Raw genomic sequence first — 25,174 nt, 5'->3', positions numbered from 1 at the left:
CACTTTGTCTACTGCACCCTTTACCAGGGACTTCACAATTTCTTCCATCTGCCATTTAACCAAGTAAGGTGAAATACTTAAATCTCTCATATTGATGGTATTTGTATTTCATGTTATGAACAGTCACTAAGTGACTGAACGCCCATGTTTAGTTTTCTTCTGAATCAGCTGTGGCATATATTTTCATTTCTGTGGTTTCAGAGTACTCCTAACAACCTATGAGGCACAGAAAATCCCATGAAGCCTCACCAGAAGAAACACTCCCTTGATGACTTTTTTTGGTTGACTTTCAAATATAATCATACTTTTCATAATCTCTCATTATGCAAGTATTTTTAACCTTAGCACAGGCAGTTCCATGATTAATTCTAAGGATAGACATATTACAATTCTATTTTTTATTTTTTCAGATGGTGTTAGGTCTTTAATAATAAACCATGCTGATGACATTTGAAGGAAAACAGTGATTTCAGAAATTACTCTAAGTGTGAAGAATTTTTATCAAAGCCTCATCTATGAAAAAATCCTTCTTAAAGTTATTCAGTCAATGAAATAGTATTTCTGTCACAATCACAGTGGCATTTCACACAGTAAAAACTGGGATGCCACCTTAGATTAGGAATCAACTTTTTTTAGGAGCACTAGTATCATGTATTGCCTGAAAAGAGTGCTGTTTTAAAAATAAAGGTAGCAGCATTGCTTCACACCTGCAGAAACACAGAGTTACTCCAGACTAAGCGGCAAAAAAGAAGTTCAGACACCTTCCAATTATGTATGCATTCAGCATTGGCAACTCGGCCTCCAGGTCAGTATGAGCAAATTCTCAGCCTTGTCTGAGGTATTTTTGTTTTGTATTTTATTGTTGCAAATCTTAACAGACATTAGCGCTCTGTTAAATAAAGGAATGTAGCACAGTAAATACATCACAACAAAATAACTGGCCAGAAACCCCCTACCTTGTCCCCTGTTTCTCCCCAAATCAAACCAGCACAGCTTCATTAGAGAGGTCAGAGACCTGTGGCAGAAAACATCAGAGTAACTACATTCAGTAGATGTGCAATATCAACATTCCAGGCTCACATATATTTATATATATTTATATTTATATATAGAGATCATTAAATGTTTACAAAGAACAATATTGTTACAAATACAATACTATGCTTTTCCCCAACGCTTTACAATAATTTCTATTCATCCTCTTTACAGAACAATAGTACAACTTTGTAGTCTAGGTACTGCACTAAATATATACAAGAGATCTCAACCAGGCTGCTGTCTTGAGAAATGCATTTCTTTTAGAAAAGAAGGAAAGCTAGCAAACTTGGAAACCCAAACTGAGACTCAAACAAGACTCAAAACAAATGGGAAACTTTTCAAAAATAAAAAATACAAGGGACATTTCATCCTTAATGTAAACACTGAAGAGTTAATTAGACTGTATGAAGTAGCAAGGATGAAAGAAAAAGAATTCAAGTCTGTCACTGAAGACGGAATGTAAACCTTTGAAGGAATGTTCCTTTGCATCTGTTAAAAATCCCCATATCTGATCTATCAAACTGCTGCAACAGTCTAGAGAACAGCCAGCTTTCCCTTTTGAGTTCCATTTTCTTGGAACTCTGTCTACAGAGTAAAATGGGATTGTTTAGAAGACTGTTCTCAGAAGTGTGCACACACTATGGACCTCTCAGTTTAGGAGTCTTATGCACATATTGTAACTGAAAAAATGAGATTTTTTTTTTGCTATGCTCTGGTCCTGCAAGGATTCATTTGCTTAATGTTAAGCACCTATTTAGGATGAACAGCAACTTCACAAACTCCCAGCTACAAGATTTCCAAAGAAACAGTTGTTTCTTCTCTAAATACATTTGCATGTTCGGATTTTCATCATTTCCCAGTGAAGTGAGCTAAAGACTTCACCACATAGGCTAGACAGAACCACAGAAACAAATGAAGTGGAGAGCATACACATAGCAGGAACCAGGAGCGTAACTGTGTCTTCAAGAGTTCACTAAGTTTCCTCAGGCAATGTATGGAAAGGCTGCACTGTATATAATCTTCTAAATTGTACATGGTTATATACCATATTTACATTTATTACTACATATATGGAAAGGTCTAGAAAAGAGGTTCAAATTACCATAAATCAGATGTCTACAGTTTAACAATATATTCACAAGCCATTAATTATCCTGTTGCATCAGTGAGGCAGCAGAGTTAAGTACTAACCTGGAGTACTAACACCATTCTCTTGTGCAATCTGCTATTCCAAAGCCTTGAATTAAATTATATAACAAGAAATGCAGTAAAATCAAGTCATAGTACATTATTCTCAACACTAAAACGTATCCCCTTACTACAGTTTATGCACCACTTCATGATGTCCCTTAAATACCTGCTTCCCACAGAAATACAGTTTAACTCTGATCAGGCCGTGGTTATCCATGATTTTAGAAAGCCAAGAAATGGACCCCTGACAAGAGTGCTCAGTGGTTCTCAGAAGTGTTTGCAACAAGTGCACATGCACACACCCACTTCCATGAATCCCCACAGCAATGTCTAGGATCACTACTGGACAGCAAGCAATGCTTACTTTGCACAGCTCACGTCACAACAAGTGAGAAACAAGTGACTATGAACAACACCACATTTGCAAAGCAGAAGTGGCATGTGACTGTGTGTTGTCTGCTCTTGTTTTCATCTCACTGTACCTTCCATCACAGCAAAACACAGCACAAACTGTTTCTTTAAAAGAAATCAACATTTGAACATGGATTAAACGCATGGTTCCACTTTAGTATAAACACCAGTATATAGTCCTTAAAAAAGTAACTACAGAGAATGTAGAATTCTCTCACTAGGAAGAAAAGACACTGCTTCTTTTTTATCTTGAACCCTCTTAAAAAAACCCAAAGAACCCAACCCAGCCCCCTTTCCCCCTTTTGTCTTTAGCATGCAACTTAGAGGCTAATCAAATACAAGATTTCATACATCCGTACAGTTAATCATCTTCATACAAGTGCATATAGTATACACATATCTCTTGTAAGTGCCATACATATGGGGAAAAAATCACAAGCTAAATTATATAACAAAATAAATAAGTTTATTCCTGCCTCATCCCTTCCACTATTACCTATATCATGAACTAAACAGGAAGTCAAGAAAATTAGACAGGTCTTTGGACAAAAATATATGTAAAAACTGGCTCAGAACAAAAAAAATTGCTTAGAATAGTCTGCAGATCTCTTATATTCAAACTTCATAAATAGGAAGCACAATTTTAAAAATGTCTATATACACTGGCACACATAGCTATGTGCACCAAAATTGGAATTAAGAGCCTAGAAAAAGTGTAGCTATTCAGCAGATCCCCTCATTATTTTTCTTTTGGATATTTAAAGATCCTCCCCCTGACTTCTTTAACCTCTAAAATCAGGAAGGGACTATATAAGACAAAGCAGGAGAAAACTAGGAGATAGAAGCCTGGGGGCAGAGAGGGGGAGGCAGCTGTAAAAAATGCCTCCCAAATTTCTTAGTGTCAGTAATGCAAGAATAACATGTTTCAGGAACTTATGGAGTATCTTTTGGAGTCCTACTATCATGAAGAACTGATGACTGAGGGTAATTAAGACGTGTGTATTTGGACAACTCATTTTACAACAGCAGCATTTACTGAGTCTTCATAAGCAGGCAATTTTTCCTGAGGGCAAAACAATCCTTTTGGTATTCTACTTCCCCACAGACACAAACCTTTAGTATTGAGCTTGGTGCCTGTGGGAAAATAGAGCAAGAAAAGCAAGTCACAGGCAGGATATTCAAGAGAACATTTTGTACCCTATACTTTTGTGTTTGGTAAAATCATCTTTCATTCAGCAACATTTAATTTACTCAGTTTGTAAAATTATAGCCACAGAAATGATACTGATTATGTAGCATGTAAACTATGCTGCTGTTATTTTCCTGTTTTGCATGAGGAGCTGTATGAAGTTTCACTTGTAAAAAGATGCAAACAAAATATTTCCAGAGATACATTTTTCCCCTTACCAAAATGCAGGAAAGTGGTGGGAAGGAGAGGAAAAAGGGATAAAGGAGAGAGCAACAGTGTATTTGTGTTTGTGAAGTGGGGAGAAAGAAATGTCTTTGCAGACACAGAAATGCAGCACTAGAAAGACAAGCACTAATGAGGAAAAACATCTTCCATGCACAATGTGGCGGTGAGATGTCAGCTTCAGATGTAAACTGGTTGCTCCTGTGCAGTCAACAGTCTGTACATTGCAGCTGGCATAGTCTTCATATGGATCTAGAGGAAATAAACCAAATTAATCAATGTTCCTAAACACACATACCTCATGTGAAGGACCCAGATAAGGTAATACAAGGCAGAAAAAAAAGTAAAACTTGAGAGCTTTCATACCCTTAATAAAGTATTGCAGGTGATGATTTTATGAAACAGTATGTTTGGTATTAATGAACCATCTAAAATTGTGGACACATATTTTCAAGGTACAGTTCTTCTAAAGCATAGAACTATGGGTCAAATAATGAAAGAAATCTTGTGCAGGTTTGCTCTTACTTCAGTGTTTTGGCTTTGATAAGCAACAGGCCAATAGAGGTAGAACCACAGAATTATGGAACAGTTTGAATTGGAAGGGACCTTTCAAGATCATATAGTACAAACTGCCCTGTTGCAGGTATCAACATTTTTCACTGGAAAAGATTGCTTAGAGCCCCATCCAACCTGGCCTTGAACGCTTCCAGGGATGAGGCATCCACAGCTTCGCTGGGCAATCTGTTCAGTGGCTCACCAACCTTACAGTGAAGGATTTCTTTCTATGCCCGATCTAAATCTACCCTCTTTCAGTTTAAAACCATTGCCAATTCTAGTGCACTGGAGACCCTGGTAAAAGTCTCTCTCCATTTTTCTTAGAAGATCCCTCTATACATTGAAAGGCTGCTGTCAGGTCTCCCTGGAGCCCTCTCTTCTTCAGGCTGAGTAACTGAACCTCCCTCAGACCTTTCTCACAGGAGAGGTGCTCCAACCCTCTGACCCTTTTCATGGCCTTCATCTGTATCTGCTCAAGCAGGCTCATGCCTTGCTTATCCCGAGGGCCCCAGAACTGCACACAGTACTCCAGGCAGAGTCTCACAAGAGCAGAATACAGAGAGAAAATCACCTCCCTGTTGGCCATAGGCAGGGTTTTTGATGCAGCCCATGATACACTTGGCTTCATGGGCTGCAAGTGCCCATTCCTGGCTCATGTCCAACTTTACTTCCACCAAGTTCCTCTCTTCTGGGTTATTCTCAATCCATTCAGCCCCAGTCTCTATTGATGCTGGAGATTGCCCAGACTCAGATGCAGGACCTTGCACCTGGCCTGGTCGAACTTCACAAGGGTTACGTAGATGACTTTTCTAGCCTGTTCAGGTCCCTCTAATGACATCCCTTTCTTTAAGCACCACTGATCTTGATGTCACCTTCAAACTGGCTGAGAGTACAACTCAATCCCACTATGTCACTGATGAAGACATGACAGAGTGCTGGTCCCAGTACAGTCCCTTGAAGGACACTGCTTGTTACTGGTTTCCGCTGGTTGTTACTGGTAACAGCAATGAACTGTGCTACAGTGCCTAGACACACTGCTGGTTCTTACCTCGCCAACAGCATTTGAGAGGATGTGAACAATTTTCTCATGGGGTGTTGCTACAACACTCTGCCCATTGATTTCAATGATCCGATGGCCAACACGCACACCTCCTCGCTCTGCTATACCTCCTCTCATAAGGCTACAGATCTGGAAAGGAGAGGACAAATTTATCATAAGCTGGGTATGGAACAGAGACTTTTGATTACCCATTTTTTGCCTGCAAGCTATGAATCAACATTTCAGCACAAACTTGCAACAACAAATTCTAAGATGAAATCAATCACTGACTCAAATGCAAAATTTGTTAGTGACAAGTAGCTAATGGATATTCTCTTCCAAGAGCAGAACAAACTGCCAGAAAAGGCTGTTTGTGTTGTACATTACATGTCTTGTGGTTTGGAAATTTATGAGTGTATGAAGGACCTCAATTAAACGATGTTCATTAGGCAGATGCCTTACAACAAAAAGAATCAAGAACAGGCTTTTTCTTTTGAGATCATGCAATGGCTTGGTTAAAGACATGTACGGTGCATGCTGAAAGCAGACTCTTCCACACATTTTTTGTTTTATAAGCAGAAACAACTTTTTTATTCCTCTGGCTGACTGTAAAGTTGTGAAGTAAGTAGAGTCAAAAACAAAAAATAACTCCTATTAACACAACTTTTATATCTCAGACTTAACAAATGCAAAATCCTGCTTGCTTTAAGGGAGAAAATAGCAGCTTCCTTCTTCTCACACTGAAACTTACCCACTAATGGAGAGGAAATTTCATGTATGTTAAAGCTTGATCAGAAACTGTGGAAGCTACTTACAATCCCATTCTGCACACTGAAGCCCAACTGATATCTGAGGTCTGGTCTTCTGATCAAGACTGTGGTCACTGGAGGACATCTAACTATGTTCAGTTTGACCCGTGCCTGGTTTTTCAAACCCTGAAAAAAATTGAGAGTTAAACATGTAACATGAGCAGAAAAAAAAAAAAAGGCATCAGAGCACTGACATGGGAGCAGCCTTGAATAAACAGATCATTGTATCCATTGTACCAGAATCTGATCACAGACACAAGCATCAGACTATTCAGTGAGAAGAGTGATAAAACATCAAATTTTTCTTGCCAAAAATCGGGCACAATTGTTTTAGGAAAACCAGATTCCTGTAGGGAGTTTCTCCATTTGATAACAGAAATCATGGTTAAAAGGAATATTAAACAGGTCTATGCAGCTCACCAAAAAAGTCAATGGCTTTTAAATTAGTAGCTAAGTTAGTTACAAAACAATTCTTTCCCTAATGAAATATAGTAAATTCTGTCAAGCACACAGCAGGTCCTTCTTTTATCATTGTTGTATCAGCAGTGCTCAGGATTTCCATTATTCACAGAATCAGGAGATGAGTAAGGTTGGAAGGGACCACTCTGGGTCATTTGTTCCAACCTCCCTGCTCAAGCTGGGTCATCCCAGAGCACATGGCACAGGATTGTATCCAGATGGTTCTTGAATATCCCTAGTGAGGGAGACTCCACAGCCTTCCCAGGCAATCTGTTCCAGTGCACGGTCACCTACACAAGTTATTCCTTTATGTTCTCATGGAATTTCCTGTGCATCTGTTTCTGCCCATTGCCTCTTATGCTATTGCTCAGCACAACTGAGATGAGCCTGGCTCCATCCTCCTAGTATCCCCCCTTCAGGTACTCACATTGATAAGGCCCCTCTCAGTTCTCCCTTCTTGAGGCTGAGCAGGCCCATAACCCTGAGCCTTTCCTCCTAAGAGAGATGCTCTGGTCCCTCGATCATCTTTGTCCCCCTCTCCTGGACCCATTCTAGGAGCTCCATGTCCCTGTTGTACTGAGCCCAGAGCTGGACACAGCTGCACTCCAGATGTGCCTCACCAGGGCTCAGTAGAGGGGCAGGATCACCTCCCTGGAGCTGCTGACAGAGCTCTTCCTAATGCACCCCAGGACAATATTGGCCCTCTTGGCCACAAGGGCACACTGCTGGCTCATGGACAGCTTGTTGTCCACCAGGATCTCCAGGTCCTTCTCCACAGAGCAGCTTTCCAGCAGGTCAGCCCCCAGCATGTGCTGGTGCATGGAGTGGTTCCTCCCTAGGTGCAGGATCCTGCATTTGCCCCTGCTGAATGTCAGAAGATTTCTCTCTGCCCATTTCTCCTGCTTGTTGAGGACCCTCTGAAGAGCTGCACAGCACATGGGTGTCAACCACTTCTCCCAGCTTGGAGTCATCAGTGAACTTGCTTAGGAGGCATCTGCCCCTTCATTGAAGAGATTGATTAATAACTTAAAAAATACTGCACCAGTATTGAACCCTGGGGGACATTGCTACCTAGAGGTTTCCAACTCCAATCTGTGCCACTGACTATGACCCTCTGAGATCTGCCATTCAGCCAATTCTCTATCCACCTCACTGCCTACTAACCCAGTCCACACTCCCTGAGTTTGCTTATGAGGACGTTGAGAGATAGTGTCAAAAACCTTGCAGAAGTCAAACATACATTCCTCTCCCCTCATCCATCCAGGTAGCTGTTCTTCCTTAAGAAGGCAATTAATTTAATCAGGCATAATTTATCTTCAGTGAATCCATGCTGACTACTGCTGATCACCTTATTGTCATCCACATGGCTGGAGATGGCCTCCAGAATGAGGTGTCCCATCACTTTTGCAGGGATTAAGGTGAGGCTGACTGGACTCTGGTTCTCTTTCTTGCCCTTTTTGAGGACCAGGGCGACATTTGCTTTTCTCCAGTCCTCAGGCAAGTCTCCAGATTGCCATGAACTTTCAAAAGATGATGGCCAGGACCCTTACTGTGGTGTCTGCCAGCTCTCTCAGCACTCACAGATGCACTGCATCAGGACCCATGTATGTGTGGACTTTCAGTTAGCCTGGGTGTTCTCTGGCACAATCCTCTTTGACCAAGGGAAAATATTCCTTTCAACATTTTTACCCTGATTTCCTGGGTCAGAGATTCCTGAGGGCTGGTATTGACAACAAACACCAGTCCAAAGGCAGTGTTCAGTAATTGTCTTGTCAATTACTGAACAATCCCCTATCACCAGGGTACCCCCTCAATTTAGAAACAGGTCCACCTTATCCTTTGTTTTCCTTCTGTTGTTGATGAATTTGAAGTAGCCCATCTGGTTTTCCTTGACATCCTCGGTCAGATATAATTCCAAATGGGCCTTGGCCTTCCTTGTCTCATCTCTCAGTCTGACAACCTCTCTATATTAATTCCAAGAGGCCTGACCCTGCTTCCATCTCCTGTGTATTTCCTGCTTATGCTTGAGTAATGACAGGATTCTTCATTCATCCATGGAGGTCTCTTGACCCCTTGTCTGACTTCCTGCTCATTGGGATGCATCATTCTTGAGCTCAGAGGAAGTGATCCTTGAGTATCAACCTTCCTTCCAGGACCTCTTCCCTTGGAATTCTGTCAACACCCCTAAAGAGGCTAACGTGAGCCCTCCTGAAGCCCATGGTTACAATCTTAGTTGGTCACAGGCTGGCCCCAATCTTCACACCTCCAACATGCCCTTTCTTGTTTGTTGGATGAGAACAAGCAGCACACCCATTTCTTGTGGGATCTTCCACCATCTGTGCCAGGAAGTTGCCACCAATGCTTTCCAGGAGTCTCCTGGATTGTTTATGCTTTGCTATGTAGCTTCTCCAGAAGATGTCAGGGTAGTTAAAGTCCTCCCCAAGAACCAGGGCCTGTGACTTTGAGGCTGCTTTGAGCTCTCTGTAGAAGGCCTCATCCACCTCTTAATCAGGCATCCTGCAGCACACACCCACAAGTGTCACCCTTTGCAGTCTGCTCTTTTATCCTCACCTATAAACTATCTACTCACTCATCATCTACCCCAAGACAGAGTTTGATACATTCCAAGTACTCTTCTTCCCTTCCAATTGAGTTATATCACATTCATCATAAACTCCTTGCTACTAGAAGAAAACTGAATTAGAAAAATTTATTTTTACTGTCTGGGTGGTAAAACACATACTACCCAGAGACGCTGTTGAGTATCCAGTCTTGGAGTTACTGAAATCCTAGTGGGCACAACCTTAAGAAGCCTGCTTTACTTGGAACCAAAATGTTGGTCTAGACCAGCTACAGGAGTGACTGCCTGACTCAGAGATTGTGTTCATATGGCTCAGTGAAAACAAAAATGTAATAAACCACAAATAAATGCAATCTGACCCCTTGTACAACTTCAAGTACTCAGAGCTCTTGGAGACTGTTAAGACAGATTTTTGAAATGCTTAATTCACACAAAATATTACCCACAAATCCATACATAAAAAAATCCACATAAAGAATTAAATGCTTTCTAAAAAACACAGCAACTTTCAGCTCACATAAACACCTGCCAATTCCAGTATCTGCTTCTGAATTCCTTTCATATGTACAACTGAAATGTAGGTCCCACTGCAATCAAGGTGTCAGACACGGAATTCAAATGATTAATTCTAGAAAGTAGTTCCTACTGTAGCTAAGGTAATACACTGAAGTCTCTACATACAGTTTACTGCTGCTGATTCTCCTGAGCAGAGCTCCAGATTCAGCAGTGACTTGAGAAAACTGGCATCCTGGCATGACGAACTACCTTGAAGTCTGTTTTTTTGTCAGTGCCTTAAACAGGATGTCATTCACACTAGGTGCAAACAGCTGCCCTCACTTCCACACAGTTCTGAGCTCAGCTTAGCTCACTCTTGAAAGTGGCTGCAAGACAATGAATGGGTGTCTTAACACAAAATGTCAAAGCTCATGGTTGTGGGAACTGCCTGTACTCCACACTCTGGAGAAAGAAGGTCTGAACTCTACCAATTCCATGACTATGGACTCCTCTGTTCTGGTGAGGAATTAGCAGTGCACCTCCCACACTCAAGGGCCATTCACTTTCTATAGGCACGTCTTGACAACAACACAAACCGTAGAGGACAGGGACTTCTCAACTTGAATGACATTGTGGGCATGAAGTTTATGGAAAAGTCTAAGGGGCTTTTACCTCAGTGCTCTAATCCTGAAAGGTACGAGTCATGCAGAGTACTGGGGATGCCCATTTCTATGAAGAATTTAAGTGTCTAACTTCAGCCATCTGAATTCACTCAGGGTACATGCCCAGAATAGACTTAATATCATCATGCTCTTACTTCCCCGATGAATGTGCAAGTTACTTACACGTATTCCTTGGGGAAAAAAAAGTAATGAGATCCCTAACAAAAATTCTTTTAATTTTACACAAAGTGCATATATTTCAGAAGTGGGTGATCTTCACTAGTACACAGACTGCTAACATAAAGTGTTCAGAAACAAACAAATTGCATATTTTGACCACCTTTCTTTCTTTATCTAGCTCCTGAGTATACTTCTGATAGTAGCGAGCACCAGATGCTTCTGAAAAAGAAGCATAATCCTATTAGAGAATAGTCACAACATACGGAAAGTTTCTTCAGCGCTCTGTCAGTTTGCAATTGGTTCATGATAAATTAGGAGCAGAGATTACCTGCATAATACTGAATTATCTTGTTTGAAGTGCTTGGGACATATGTTTATCCATATCATCATCTTTTCATCGGAATCCTTCCAGCATGCTAAGGAAATCTGAAATCTGGAATATTTCTACCACATTTAATGATCTGCACTTAGATCATTCATATACATACTTATTTCCAATAGTGCTGTATGAATAACTCCAGATATGTGGTTATGAAGATCTGCAAACATACAGATTAAGTTCTCCTTAGAAAGACAAAAAAAAAAAGGCTGGCAGTTCCTGTGGAAACTGTAATATCAGTGAAGAACAGAAAAGCCTGCAGAAGCTGGAAACAGCAAAGCTGACTGGTTCTGTATTGAGAAAGTACTGACAAGCACAACAAAAACTCCATCTGAATAAGGGAAATATAACTTATCACAGTTTTAGAAATAAAAATTATGCGGGAAACAATCACAAAGAGCCTAAATTTGCAGGGAGTTTTGTTTACATGATGCTGGCACAAAGATATTTAATATAATTTTTTTTCTTCCTTTCTTTACAGATGTAAGAATGTTTTTGCCATATTTTCAGTATGTCACACAGGCTATCGTTTCTACTCACTGAATCTAAAACGACTGATTTTGTGACTAATGCATCTATTACTTATCAGAACTCAGTATTAACATTTTGGGAAGCCTGGATGAGAAGTCTTTAGAACAAGCATCTTAGTTCAAGTATTAAGAGATAATCTATGAAGAAAAAAAAATTACTTTGCACTTTTTTCACTTAGCAAATTGACCTTGTAAATGGAAAATTTATTTTGCAATTAAAAAAAATACAAAGTGAAAGAAAAAAAGTTACACAATACAACTTGTTACCAAAAAGTTGCCCAAATGAATAAATCTAACAGGGAATGTCTGTATAATGCACCATCAGCATTACATTATGTATCTGCATGTGATGATCTGCACAGCTAGGCAGGACCATTTCAATAAATAACTAATTTCAATAAATAAACAATAAGTAACTAATGAGGTTTGTCACAAACACTCTCTAGTGATGTATCTCTCCTGTTTTTTAAACTCTGATGTTCAAATACTTATTCCTTTATATGCGACAGCTGCCCCACGCAGTGTTCAGTTCCAGATGACCTGCAAGCTCTTCATTGTCACATACTTTGCTGACAACTAGAAGAAAGCTTTTCCAATTAAAATATCCCACTTATGCAAGTGAAGAGAAGCATCAAGTAAGTGAAATACTTTCAAATAACTTGGGCACAGATACCACAGAGAGTATGTCTTTAAGCCAAAGTTTTAAAGCTTTAAATATAGGTACAAACAAACTAACAAAAAAGCATTTATGCTATTTCATCCAAATATTAAGAGGTATTTGTCAGCTAGTAAGGTTTATGACAAATACTAGGCATCTGTGCTTTCATTTGTGATATAAAATTTCAAGTGTGTATCTGGTAATATCTTCCTTCTGCACAAAACACTCCCTTGCAAAGTTGTGCACAGAGCCCTGGTACACAAGTAAATGGCACAACACTCTGGAATGGCACTGGATGTCGATCTGGACTTCATCAAGACTTTTGATGCTGTCTCTCAAGATAACCTCATAATCCTCAAGCTCACAAAGCAAGTAGTGAGGTGGCTGGAGAACTGGCTGAATGGCAGAGCTCAGAGGGTTGGGATCAGTGACATAGGTCTATTTGGATGCCTGTACCTAGCAGTGTCCCCTAGACCTAGCAGGTCTATACTGGGCCCAATCTTATTTAACTTATCATCATGGAGCACCTCCTGAGGAAGTTCACTGATGACACAAAAGCTGGGAGGAGTGGCTGACACCCAAGTGCTGTGCAACTCTTCAGAAGGATCTTGACAAGCAGGAGGGGTGGGTAGAATGGAATCTTCTGAAATTCAACGAGGGCAGATGCAGGATTCCATATCTGAGGAGGAATAACCCCAGGCCCCACAACAAGCTGACCATGATCCAGCAGTGCTCTTGTAGCCAACAAGGCCCATGTTATCCTGGGGTACATTAGGAAGAGCTCTGCCAGCAGCTCCAGGGGGGTGATCCTGCCCCTCTACTGAGGCACATCTGGAGTGCAGCTGTGTCCAGCTCTGGGCTCCTCAGTACAACAGGGACATGGAGCTCCTGGAGCAGGCAAGTCCTGTCGAGGGCTATCATTAGGGGGGTGGAGCTAGGAGGTAAAGGTCTGACAGTTGGACTCAGTGACCTTAGAGGTCTTTTCCAACCTAAAAAATGCCACAGTTCTGTGAAAGGCTGAGGGAGCTGCCCTGCTCAGCATTGAGAAGAGACAGCTGAGAGGGGACCTCATCAATGTGTGTAAGTATCCGAGAGGAGGATGTCAAGAAGATACAGTCAGACTCCTTTTAGTGGTGCTGAGCCATAGGATGAAAGGCAAAGGCACAACACTGGAATACAAGAAGTTCCACCTGAACATGAGGAAGAATTTCTTTCCTGTGAGGGAGACTGAGCATAGGAACAGATTTTCAGAGAATCTTTGGAGTCCCCTTCTCTGGAGATACTCAAAAGCCATCAATACAGAATCTTGAGTAAGATGCTCTAGGCAGCCCTGCTGGAGCAGGGAGGTTGGATTAGACTACTTCCAGTGGACCCAACCTTACCCATTCTGTGGTCCTGCATGGAGTCAGAAAATTGGTGTAGCATAACTCACATATGTTTATTAAGATCATTAAATGGAAAGTGCTATGCAAACATTTGGTAAGAATTTACTTCACAGTTTTATACTTTCTGCTCTTCAAGTATGTCATCATTTTAAAATGTGTAGCTTCCAGAAACATTTTCCGTACCTTTATAATGCTCTGACACGTTGAGAGGGGTAAACCAACCAAGCTGGTCCCATTGATTGACATGATCTGGTCCCCTATGTTCAGCTTCCCAGACTTCTCTGCTGGTCCTCCATGCATCATGTTGGCTATGATAACTGTAGGCAAAATAGATCCCCATCCAGACTCCACAATCACCACACCTAGGATTTCTCCCTTTTGCTTTTCAATATAAACCTGTATAGTAAGAAAAAGTGTTTCAAGAGTTTCTTTCAAATCCATGGAACCAATATCTTTCCCCTCCAAACATTTGCAAAACCAAGAAATATATCCCTTTTCATTTGCAACCTGCCTTCCTAATTCAAAAGCAAAACAACATAGGGTACATGTTTTATTACCCTTCATTGATTTTCAAACATTAAATGATATACAATACAGACTTAGTGCAAAACACCTCTCAGAAGTAATTTCTGTATATAAGCAGAAGAAATTGCAGTGAAGGAAACCCTGGTGCCATCGGCTTTGGGGGACAAAGCTAAATAAGAAGAGATTACAAGATTTTAAAACTTTGCATTGGAAAACCATTACTTAAGTGTTCCAGTTGCACACTGGTTCATTTTCACTAAGCAAGCTGTAAAGCCTTCTGGCACATACAGTTATTTAAAACCTGGCATCAGTCATGTTCATAAACACTGGTGCTTCTATAAATTTTGTATTGTTTACTGTAATTTTTAAAATTGTATTAATCTGTAAATCTGCTTAAAGTTCATATTCAAACATGTCTGAAAAGTGTCTGGTAAAAAGAACAGAAACAGATGGTAAATCAGTTGACTGCTCATAAATTTGGGGTTCATTGATTGCCTTCGAAAGAGAACTGATGAGAGGGTGTCCTACTAGGGAGGATATTCTAGACCGAGATAATTTTTAGGAAGTGCTAATATTTTTTTAATTTCTGCCAACATAGGCCTGCAACTGATAAGAGCAGCTGAATACTTCTGCGAAAAAAAAAAAAGAGACATACATCTTTGCAATTTTCAGATTTCGAGAAGTGAATCAGATCATCATTGTACATGTCCTGGGTATTCAGCAAGTCACTGTATTCCTTCTGGCTAAGGTCTTCAGGGTTGATTCCATTTGCCCTCAGAAATTCTTGGTAGGCCACACTAAATGCTTGACCTATGGACTGTGCAATCAGCTGCGCCTGTAGCATTTTCCAGAGAAAGGAAAAGAAAAAAGTGAAAATTCTGACGATCATGCCCACTGACACTTTCTGTTACAACCACACTGTAAAATGGATCATCGAGTAGATGAACCTACAAGTTACCACAATATAGCCTAAAAAATATTTGTGCCTTACGAATTAGTTTTAAAGACCCACAAAATGTCAACACATTCAGCTCTGCCATGAATCTAGCTCAGTAATCAATTATAAATTACAAATATGAGGAGAAAAAAAGACATCTTTTTATAGGTAAGAACCTATATTATAGGTAATATAAGTGTAAAGGTAGAGTCACTGCAGTGACTGTGGCTTGCACCCACAGCTCTTCCCACACAAGCTGTTCCCAGATGGCTCACCCTTCCAGCAGAGGCAATGTCATTCTCTGACAAGACAGCAGTGAAAATGAAAATGTCTACTAGGAAACACACAACCACATTTAAAAGGGTATTTCCAACTTTTCTTACCATCTTTAGAACATTGATAGTGACTACTCCTACCTCAGCCTCAGACAAAAAAAGGAAAAAAGCAGCAAGTATTGACCAGATCAAGCCTTGGAAGTAACTGCAAATGATCATATGCATCTCCTTCTTCACCCTGCTACCACCTTCAGCCTTTATCCCCTACACTTATTTCCCTCCTTCCAACCTGCACGATCCTGCCAGCTCTCTGCCTCTTTCCTGCTCATTCTGTCCTTTGTAGGCAGCCTCTTGCACCTGCAGCTTTCCACAGTCTTGTTGGCACCCAAAGCCACCAAATGCACCAGTCACTACATTGCATCGCTCCCACCATGAGCTGTTTTACTTCTGCAGTTGTGGGAGAGAAACTGGGCAGCAGGCAGACATGAGGAAAGGTCTGTGCTAAGCAAGGCCAGAGGGATGCCTGTTTCTGACACAGCAATAATGGTGAGGGAAGTAACAGACAGGAGAGGAAGGCACAGCATGGTGCAGAGTTCTGCTGTGTATGGGTGGAGCGATTCATGCAGTGAGAACTGTGTAGTGCTCAGGAGGTGGCTGTAATGTGCATTGAAACACAGTGCTGGCTGTGGTAAAGGCAGGGAAGAGAAATGGAGAGCTCCACAGCTGACAATGGAGGCTGGCAGAGTGCTGGTAATGAATGAATGACTGCTGCTCAGGTGTACTTTTACACAGTCTGATGGCCATATTTAAAGCCCAGTTTGGGCCCTAATAAAAGAAAGATTCCCAACACTGAAATAAAAATTTGATCTTAAACACTCAAACTAGCATTAAACCTGCTGATGAGGACAGCATGATTGCTGGTGCTGAAAAGACCAATATGCAGACTGGTAGTATATTACCAAAGCTAGGATCGAGCTAATTTTGACAGCAAGAACAAGACAGCAAGAAAATGGGAAAACTGCACCTTCATAACTCAGTAACCTAAGTGAAGAGCGCAGACTTTACATTCATACACACGTATCTTCACTCCAGGAAGAGATCAGCTCCCACTGAGACATCCAGCATTTGGACACAACACCAAGGTTCAACTCATTCAAAGGTACACCACTAAATACAGTTGAAAATCTGGTGCTGTCCTCCTTAGACAAAGACTCATCCAAGCAGAGACATGTTGTGGCCAACACCCACTTGCAGGCTTACAGCTTCTGTTTCACTTACTGTGGAGATTCTGTCAAGTACCCAGCTGTCCCACAAGAAAAGACAAGTTTCATAACATAAACAGGCCATATTACTACACTGGAGGTGCAAAATCTTTGAAGCTGCCATTTTCTTGCTGTTAACAGGTGCTACAGTGCTTCCATTCTGACTGTTAGCCACCTCAGTATTTGGGATAAATTTTGCAAGTTACCTATGAGCTATATACCATGATTAAAGAGAGTTGATATAATTGACAGTTTCTCAGCTTATTTTCCCCATCAATGAGCAATGCTTTTATTGGTTCTATAGGCATTTTACAGGCCAGCTGGATCTACAGGCAAAGAAAGGATCACACATGATACAAATACAGGCTGATCCAAACAAACCATAGATTGGGAAGCTCAAATTTTAGCTAGCCAAAGTACTAAGAGCAGCCTAGGAAACAGATTCAGGAAGTATGGACCATGCAAGGTGTCAGACCACCCCACAGTGAAGGACAATAAGTCCCAGACTCTAGTACCTGACAGTTTGATTTCTGCTTTTTCAACTGGCCAGTAAAAGAGCAAGCACTGTCCAAACTTGTGACTAGAAACACATGAACAGCAGCCTCAAAGTGGGTAGCATGTCAAATGATTTGCAATTAAGCAAAAAATACATTGGCTGCTCTAACACTAGATTCTCAAAAGGCTTTGCAAAACAGGGTTATATGCTATTTTGTGGAAATAATCCAGAATTTTTATACTCTGTCAATTTTCATCCAGGATTACTTTTATCAATGCTCATCCTTACTTTTTAACTTCAGCAGTGGTCACGTATATACATTCATGTGCAATCAGATAACATATTCATACACTGTTTAGAACAGATTATATGAAATAAAATCATTACATAAAATCAGCTTATTCAACACTACCTTCCCATCTCAAAGTCCTCGCTGTTCACTGTAGATTGAAAAACATGTATTTTGTAAGAAATCAATATTTTCACTTACTTTCTCTTGACTATGTTAGTTTCCCAAATAATTAGGGCTAACTTGACTACGATCCTAAAAACTACATATCTAAGTACTTCAATGCGATAAGTTTGATTTTATTTTTCAGTTACTGAAAGTTATTTTTTAAAAGTGCATTAAATCAGCAAGTTATACACACTGATTGTGAAGACAGGAGATCAAGTCCCATGTAAAATAATTTAGTCCTGTGTAAAGTAACTTAACTGCACCACAGATTAGAATTTTGTCATTTTTGTCTCTATTCAGCATATTTTGGGATTGCTGAAACCACAAACTTTCTTTGCTGGCTTTTTGATATGATGACAGCAACTACAGCCACAACACAAACCTCCTGAAAAACAAAAATCACCTTTCTGGTATGTATCAGGGATCAATCCTCAATGCAAGACTTGGGATTAGAATTTCCCCATGAAAATAAGCACTTCTGATAGACTTTCCCTCTCTTACTCAAAATTTGAGCTGGTGTTTGTAACCTGCAGCAACTGGACCCTCCTAACACTATGACTGGAAGGCACTCACGAAGTTCCAAAATGATAAACATTTCTATAAACACCAATTTCCTGTGACACATCAGGTCCAAACATACAAATGGCAGGCAAGTTCCTCTGCTTAGATGAAATATTGGTTGCAGTTAAAAAGGAAACAGGACCACTCACAACGGACTTTGGGTCTTTTAAAATGTGCCCACTTTTCTACTCCTAGAAAATTACAAGACAATGTAATTGCTTACATCCTCAGACTCAAAGACATGACAAATCATTTTGTACTGCCTCTTTCTGTCTTGAGAGGGGTGAGATGCTTCCACATTATCCTGGGAATTAGAACGTGGCATTCGCCTACGAGCCATCAAAACAACTATATTTCCTATATCAGCAATGTAAGAAATGGTCCGCAGGGGATGATCCATCATGGTTTCCTAGGGAATAAGAAAATAAACATAAGCAGCTGCTTCAACTAAGTTCTTATTGCACATCTAGTATTATCAAAACACACAGACAGCCCTAAGACCACTGCTAAGTGAAGTCTGTAATACCTCTCATGCATTCAGGAAGACACCACCAGAAATCAAGAGCTTCACTTTCCAAAAATAAAACAGAGAGAAAGATTTACAGGCTTTTTTACTCTGCAGAAAAGCACATCAAGACCACAACTGCAGAACCTGCATACGCTGGGCATGTATGCGTAGAGGACTATGAATAAATTATTGCAGCTAAACATTTTGGGCTAGTCTGGGCACCGTCAATACTTGATGCAGCATGGACTGCAATTATCTTACCCGCAAATTCCAATTATTTCTACAGTCAGACACACCAGAGTAATTGCTTGTATGACATGGCTCTTGACCATGGATTTCTGACTAGAGGGGAATACAAGAGCCAGCACATTTTAAAAACAAATTTCAACATCTAGGTGAAAATCTATTCCAGTAGTATACTCTAACAATATTGACAAAGGTGCCTATATCTATACCTGTGTGTCTGCATTCAGTACTTTAATTCTCTGTGTAGAAATGAAGAGGTCCACTTCAGTCATGGGTTGAGATTCACCTTCTGGAGCCTGCAAATAAATGGATTAGAGTCAAACAAACACATTAGGTAACACACTTACTAATAATGATGTTAGTTCACGTACATGGGTGCACTAAGACACAGTCACCAGAACAGCAATGCAGGATAGTATTAGACTGCAGAAGCAGAAGATAAACACAAAGATGTGGAAACTATATCACATATGTGAAAGTGAATTTGGTATTGTTTGAAAAAAAATTCAACCTCATAAAAGCTTGCCTGCTGTTTTTCCTGATTCAGTAAAATTATACCTGACTGCAAAATCAACTATAAAGACTTCTTGAAAAGCAGTATGATTTTACCATTTTCTGCATACTGTGAATCCCACTTCAAATGAAGTTTTTATGCAAGCCATAGAAAGGCCTAACAGCATCTCCTGCCTAAGGAATTTCTATTTGGGCTAGCAGTGGGTGCCAAGACCAACGGAAAAACCTGTACCACAAGAGGTACTGTTTGAGCTATTCATAATGCAGTTCTGGCAAGAAGACCTTTACAGTCAGACAACATATTTTTCAAGCAGTAACCCACTTTAGAAGTCATATTTTGTTAATAGAAAGCAAACATTTTTAGTATTTTTTAAAATTACATTTGTTAAAAGGTAATTGGAAATTCCACAAACAAAACTTACTAAAAAGATGAGTTAATCTCAATATATTACTGTATGTATAGACATAAACTTTTTTTTTTTTTTGCATCCAGCAATTTGACATCTCTGTAGGTCAAACAAAGCACTCTTACATAAATATAAAATAGAAGGAATAGTAAAAGAAAAAAAAAAAAAGAAAAAACAAACAAAAAACCCCCGCACTTCATTTTAATATTTTAATCCATCATTTTACAAAGTTTAAACTTTTGCCATGTCAGCCCTGATTCTTTAATATGCATTTTGGGTACTGCCTGTAACCATTTGATAAATCCAATCTTTCTTCTATTTCTAACATGAAATGGCTAATGATAAGCAACAAAAAATGGCTGATCAGGAAACTGATTTCCAAGATATGTCAACTTCTATGATGGTTCAGAAATAAATCTGAAAAGACCTTGCTGGATGCAGAAAATAAAACCACAAAATAAAAAGAAAAGAAAAAACCCTCCCAGAAAACAAAAGAACAAGCATAACATCAAGCTGATGGAGTTTGTACTGCACCTTCTTCCTGCTTTTGGCTAATTTCTGGGCCATCTGCTTAGCATGGAACAAACAGAGACAGGAGAACAGTTAGAGCAGAACTTACAGAGACTCCAAGTCAAGCAGGAATCTAAAAACTAATGTCAGGGTTCACAGACTACTAGCTGGTCTAAATTAGTCCCTGCTTAGATTAATTTCCTCCTTCTCTTTTTAGCTTAAAAAATTATAAAATTTCATGTTTAGCACAAATAATATTGGAAATGAAAAGAAACAGCACCAGAAGAGTCAGGAAGAACACAAAAGGATTTTTTTTTTCACTTAAAATGTTACTTGCAACAAACAAGGTTATTTTGTATGCAATTGTTTTTGAGGTTTGGTGGGGGGAGGGTGGTTTAAGAAACAGAACAGAGCTTCCCCTCATGGCAGTGTAAACCATGATATTATTTCTTTTGAAGGCACACCAATATAAAAGGTAAGAGAAAAATTTTATGCCTTATTATTACAGCTTTTTCAGATCTCATACTTCAATAGACTTAAAAAAAAAAATAACCTCCCTAATACTAGGCTATTTTTTCCTGGAAAAATAAAATGACAGACGGTAACCATCACCTTCATTTTCTCTTCCTTCTGAGCAAATAAATCTCAATGTTCACACAGTGTCTCTGGTCAACAAATTTTCCTGTGACACCTACACAAAGATATGTCCACACTATCACATGCTATTTTTTCAAGCAAGCAGTGGAGCATGTATTTCAGCTCCAGAAACACCTTAAAAGAGGTTTCTACTAACAACCCAAATAAATTTACCTTTTACAGTCTTGCAATCATGAATTCAAATCAATGGTGAACTGAACTTAAGAGACCTGCCCACTGAAAGAATGCATATTCACCAGGCTGGCAGTCAACCCTTAACTTCCAACAAAAACATCCTCTTTGCTATTTAAATTTACAGGTGTGCTTGTGGTGGGAAGGAAGCTTATAGTTACAAGCTCCATACAGATTCAGCACTAACTACTTTTACAAAGAGCAAATAGGACCCCTGAACCATAAGACACATCAAACATTTTATACTGATGTTCACAACTTATATCTGTCAGGTTTTGTCTAAACAAATCGGAAAGCAGATACTTAAAAGTTTAGGCCACGCTGTTTATTTACAAACAGAAAGAAAACCTAATTATCAAATTAGCTTTTAGTCACCTTTTTCAAACGAAGAAGTATTTTATAGCCTGATAGGTTATTTTGCAACAGGTGATTGCAAACTACTGCAAAAGCAATTAAAACTGCCTTACATGGCAAGCTCTTCATTACATTACCCTCAACTGAAGTTAATACTCGGAAATATTATACTTATTTTGAATAACAGCTGCCTGTTATTCACAAGGGGCACAGTGGGCAAGGAGGAGACACTCCTGAGATAGAGCATTTAGATTGCTTTCCAAAATCAAGCTTTTCTTTCTCACCCTTCCCAAACTTTAGAATGATGGACCTCCCAAAAGAAGAAAAGCACAGACCAAAATGAAGAAAATGGGGGAAAAAAAATCCTTGAGCTACAGCTTTACAATGTAGAATCAACAATTTATCAAAATACACTATGATTCGATTTACTGAAAAATATGTTCTTCAAATGGAAGCATATTGAAGAACTACTTCCAAGTACTTCATAAAACCAAGGCAATGATATGGAACAAGCACTTTTAATAAGTGATTTAACACTGCACAGAAATGTCACAAAAGACGTTATGGTTCCACAAACAACAAAAAAATTAGGGTAATTCTATGCAAGATACTTTATTAGACAAATATAAATCCCTTAATCACCACATTATTTTGCTAACAAAAGACTCCTTTGGTATTCCTAGAAAAAAAAAATGGAAAATATCTAATCTATACAAGTTTGTTTGTTTTTTTTTAATATACAGAATTCAGGAATTTTCATTTTAGGCAAACTATCTATTTAAATAGATGCAATTTCCAAAATTACAAAACATTAAAACCCAACAAGCTTCTGCTTTTGGTACAGGGAGGTCCTAAGTTTATCCAATCCATTTAGTCTTGACAAAAAATGTTCTGCAACTCAGTGAGCATTGAGAGGACACTGAGTGTGTGAAAATGCGTGAAATACAAAACTAAATATCCACATATGGGTTCTATTCTAAATTACACTCAGAAATTAAACCAGGTGTTACCTAGAAATGTTCAAACCTGCACTTAGCAAGCTAAAAGTGCCTCCTAATGAAATATTCCTAACTGCATTTGATGAACACCTTCAAAGCAGTGTATCTGTTTTAACTTAGCAAGACTTCACAGAGATGAAAGTCAAGCAAGAAAACATCCAACTCTTGTACCTTTAACTGAAAAGATACTTCTTTAAAGAAGAAGCACGGAGAATTGTTTACAAAGCCTGAAATGAATATGTGGTCTGAAGGCTCAGCTAAAAGAAAGCACTTTAGGGGTTAATAATTCAAAAGGTATACACTTATGTGAAGGTATAAATAGCAGGGCTTAAGAATAACCCTTTTAAATACTCAACTTCAAGTCTGTGTATTTTAAAAGCTCACTCTTAATTCATAAGCTTTGTTTTCTGTTATAAATGATCAGCCAATTTAATAAAATAAAAGAATTTATTATTTTTAAAAAATTGACAGAAAAAAAAAATGCTGATAAAGACACAAGCAAAATACAGTTCCGATCCCGGAAATTGGTGCTGGGTGAACTAAGGATCCGGCCTCTTAGGCAGCAAATTCCCCCCGGTTCACAATTTCGGTTTGAGCAGAGTCCACTTTCATACAGTTTTTGGGTTTGTGCAATCAATTACTTCATTGGTCGATGTTTCCCTGGTCCTTGATGCATATTGTTATAAATGCATATTGTAAAGTTGGCTTTTCATGAAATGTGTGCTATATGATTAATAACGTTGTGGGAAGGATATGAGTTTTTATTGCTGCTATTAAAAATGAAAACTAGGCAAAGTGGTAATAGTTGATATAGTATGTTTAAACTATCTGTTTAATAGATAACATCCAGGGAACATGTAAAGAAGACCCTGCTATTGAGACACCAGCTATCAGCATCTAACATCTAAAGAAAGTATGGATCAAGGCCCAAACTGGAGGTGATAATGAAGACACAGCCAAGAAACATGAATGCTCTAAAAAGGCAGACCCAAGGAGGGACCATGCAAAACACTTCCTGGAATATGGAAAGTAGTTTATGGAAAAATATGAATATTCAACAGACTGATGCAATAGAAAGGGTATTCAAAGAATGACTCTGATATAGCAGTGTGTGGACTTGGCTGAATGCTAAGTCACCCAGCCAGCCAGCCTTACTTTGCTTTTTTTCTATCTCCTAATTGTCTTATTTTTTTAATTAAACCTATTTCTTAAAATTTACACAGAAAGTGAACCTTGTTTTTCACACATATTCATTGGTTCCTTTTCTGGTCGCCAGTCCGGTGAATAGTTTTTCCGGAGAGAAATAGGCTTTTGTCCAAGTTTACTGGCATCTAGCATTGAGATCTATGTTCTTGACAGATAGAGGAGATTGATATCAGGCATTGAGCACTCAGCCAACGACCGTTGATGGAGGTGCTTAACTTCATCACCCATGGGTGATACCCTCTTTTCTCTTGGGAGTGGGTGATTCTCACTTTCCTGGAAGACGTGCTTTTTCCAGGAATTCCACATTCCTTAGAGTTAAGAATATGGCTTTATACAGTGTATTATTATAAACATGAATTAACTCCTAAAAATCTACCACATTTTCTTCAACAATGAAGAAAATGGTTGACATGCAACAAGCATGGCATCCTGTTTAATACATATGAGTAGGGCATGTTATAAATGATTAAGAGCCAATCCAAAATCAAAGAATTTATTTAACAATTTCCAAGATCAATTTTGAAAATGCCACAATAAATCAGGACAACACCGATCGAATGCTGGGTGGACAGTGGAACAGCAACAAGGGTGCCTTCTAATCTTGCCCACAAATGCTGGGTCTCAGTGTACGGTTTTTATACAGTTTTTCTGCCCGGAGACAATGTCCATTGAAAAGTCTGAATATTCATGCATTCCTTTATTTCTACGTGGAGTTTGAAAGGATTTATTGGTGGTATGAAAAAGACGTCCCAAAAATCCTCCTAAATCTTCTCTTTGGGGCGCTGATACAATTATCTTTCGGATCCTCCACCACAACTGATAACAGATCTTGAGTATCTGTGAAGTGTGGTCCACTCTTGATGAATGGGCCATCTCCAGGCTAGCCTTATCGTTTCTGTTGCAAATTTTGTGGTTTTCACAGCTGAACAATGGACTTTAGAATTTTGAGGATGCCCTCAAGTTGCTTTAGAGAATCCAAATTTTAGTGACAATGTATAACTTTACCACATACAATACTTTATAAGTGAATTTATACACTGCACCTATTACAGGCACAACCTTCATAATCACTGTGCAAAAGCCGTAATTTCCACATGTGGGATGTAGAATATCTGATGCAGAGATGAATCTGGCAGCAGGAGATCCATCTGTCATAATGAATTTCTCTCTGAAAATCTTTAGCTTTAATGACAACCAGAAAAAAACCAGCCAAAGCTAACCCTAATAAGTCAAAGAGCCTAAGGTGCAGGGGGGTTGCCTGAACTTTACTTAGAAGCAGAAAGCAGTAATTGCCCAAGAAGTGTTTAA

At 39.3% G+C, this 25,174-nt stretch overlaps 1 protein-coding gene across 2 annotated transcripts in view; it reads right to left on the bottom strand.

Moving 5' to 3' along the window:
- Window positions 1–351: 351 nt before the first annotated feature.
- APBA1 (amyloid beta precursor protein binding family A member 1) overlaps window positions 352–25,174 on the bottom strand; it is a 100,075-nt gene continuing 75,252 nt past the window's right edge. The window contains exons 6-13 of one of the 2 annotated variants that reach the window (XM_066181335.1): window positions 20,505–20,537; window positions 19,260–19,346; window positions 18,520–18,705; window positions 14,964–15,143; window positions 13,967–14,179; window positions 6,461–6,580; window positions 5,655–5,795; window positions 352–4,303 (exon numbers count right to left, since the gene is read on the bottom strand). In XM_066181335.1, the coding sequence (XP_066037432.1) occupies window positions 4,232–4,303; window positions 5,655–5,795; window positions 6,461–6,580; window positions 13,967–14,179; window positions 14,964–15,143; window positions 18,520–18,705; window positions 19,260–19,346; window positions 20,505–20,537 (1,032 nt within the window). In that variant the 3' untranslated portion in view covers window positions 352–4,231. The remainder of the gene's footprint in view (window positions 4,304–5,654; window positions 5,796–6,460; window positions 6,581–13,966; window positions 14,180–14,963; window positions 15,144–18,519; window positions 18,706–19,259; window positions 19,347–20,504; window positions 20,538–25,174) is intronic. The other variant, XM_066181336.1, reaches the window with a different exon arrangement.

Source organism: Chamaea fasciata, unplaced genomic scaffold, assembly GCF_029207755.1.
Source record: "Chamaea fasciata isolate MVZ Bird 193981 ecotype frontalis unplaced genomic scaffold, bChaFas1.0.hap1 SCAF_4, whole genome shotgun sequence".
NCBI lineage: Eukaryota > Metazoa > Chordata > Aves > Passeriformes > Sylviidae > Chamaea > Chamaea fasciata.
Note: the sequence above shows the minus strand (reverse complement) of the source record. Positions and strands in the feature narration are given on the sequence as shown.